Source organism: Limulus polyphemus, unplaced genomic scaffold (genome assembly GCF_000517525.1).
Source record: "Limulus polyphemus unplaced genomic scaffold, Limulus_polyphemus-2.1.2 Scaffold83738, whole genome shotgun sequence".
NCBI lineage: Eukaryota > Metazoa > Arthropoda > Merostomata > Xiphosura > Limulidae > Limulus > Limulus polyphemus.
In genome coordinates this window covers 1-1,327 of record NW_013749334.1, presented here as the reverse complement: position 1 = coordinate 1,327, position 1,327 = coordinate 1, and the positions used below count along the sequence as shown (strand labels likewise).

The window sequence follows — 1,327 nt, the reverse complement described above, 5'->3', positions numbered from 1 at the left end:
GTTGCTTCTACGACGCTGCTCATTAATTTTTTTACTGCAAGCCGCGTGCCGTTGCATAGCTTTGGCTGGTTGATATTTCGCAACATGATAATTGGCTCGCCGATTTTCAATTGCAGTACGTGCGGTGGCATCCCTGGCAGATCAAGTGAATTCAAAAATTCTGTTGGATAATTACCCCTCATCTGCTTCCACAACAGTGTCGACGGACTTGTATGTGACTGCCTCGCTTTGAATGTTAGACTGAATAATATTGTTAAGTTCGTAGACGTCTTTGTTCTTGGCCGCAAGAATAGCTCGTTCACTCAGCCAATCGTGATTCTTATAATTGGTTTGAATATTGGGAAATACTTTTTCAACCAATTCTTCTTTTGACGTCACTAAATTGCAGAAGCTATGAGGCAATGAAACTCGTCCTGAGGTCAGATCAACCAGCACCTTTCCGTTCCCAATTTCCAGCAATTGATGTGAGAATATCTCAGCTGATCGATCGTTTTGCAGCTGGACACGCATATTTGTAGTTAATTTTAACGTATTTACGTGTCGCCACAAAGTAGAGTATTTCAGGCAAGCATTTATTTCGTCCTCTGGTGTCGATCGAGGAATTACAGGTAATGTTTGCCTGAAATCTCCTGCAAGCAATATTAATGCATCCCCAAATGGTCTGATGTTTCCACGCAAATCTTGCAATGATCGATCAAGAGCCTCGAGCGATTTTTTGTACGCCATTGTGCATTCATCCCAAACAATAAGTTTGCATTTCTGCAATACTTTTCCCATGCCGGATGCTTTGGAAATGTTGCACGTGGGAGTTTCAATGAATTGCAGGTTCAATGGCAATTTCAAAGCGGAATGAGCAGTTCTTCCACCTGGTAGCAATGTCGCAGCTATTTCGGACGACGCAAGAGCTAAGGCTATGTCATTTTGGAATCGAATTGCTGCCAGAATCAATCTAATTAGGAAGGTTTTACCAGTTCCTCCTGGCGCATCTAAGAAGAAGATTTCTCCAACCCCGTTATTGACAGTTTGCATTATTTGATCGTAAATGCCTTTTTGCTCAAGCGTTAGCTTAGGAATATTTGATTGCACATACGACAAAAGATCACCCGTGTTGTAATTTTGTTCACGACACAATTCTACATCGAACGAAGCAGCAGCAGATCGATTCGGTGATGGCATTCCCAATTGATTGAGAACTTTATTCGCGATTTCTAAGCACAAATCTTCAATCATTATCAACGCTTCATTGTAGATTTCTGCTGTGAAATTCATGTTCATCTTTGAATTTTCCTTGCGTATTCGACGGAAAATATCTTCAGCCATGTGCGAT

General features: G+C 41.4%; 1 protein-coding gene across 1 annotated transcript; it reads right to left on the bottom strand.

The window, feature by feature from the left end:
* Window positions 1-171: 171 nt before the first annotated feature.
* Window positions 172-1,320, bottom strand: LOC106477837 (ATP-dependent DNA helicase PIF1-like). The gene has a single exon (XM_013938361.1). It carries the CDS (start codon window positions 1,318-1,320, stop codon window positions 172-174), a length of 1,149 nt encoding a protein of 382 aa, XP_013793815.1.
* Between the last annotated feature and the right edge of the window lie 7 nt (window positions 1,321-1,327).

Excerpts from the sequence above, each read along its gene's own strand:
- LOC106477837 (XM_013938361.1), bottom strand. The coding sequence starts at position 1,320 with ATGGCTGAAGATATTTTCCGTCGAATACGCAAGGAAAATTCAAAGATG.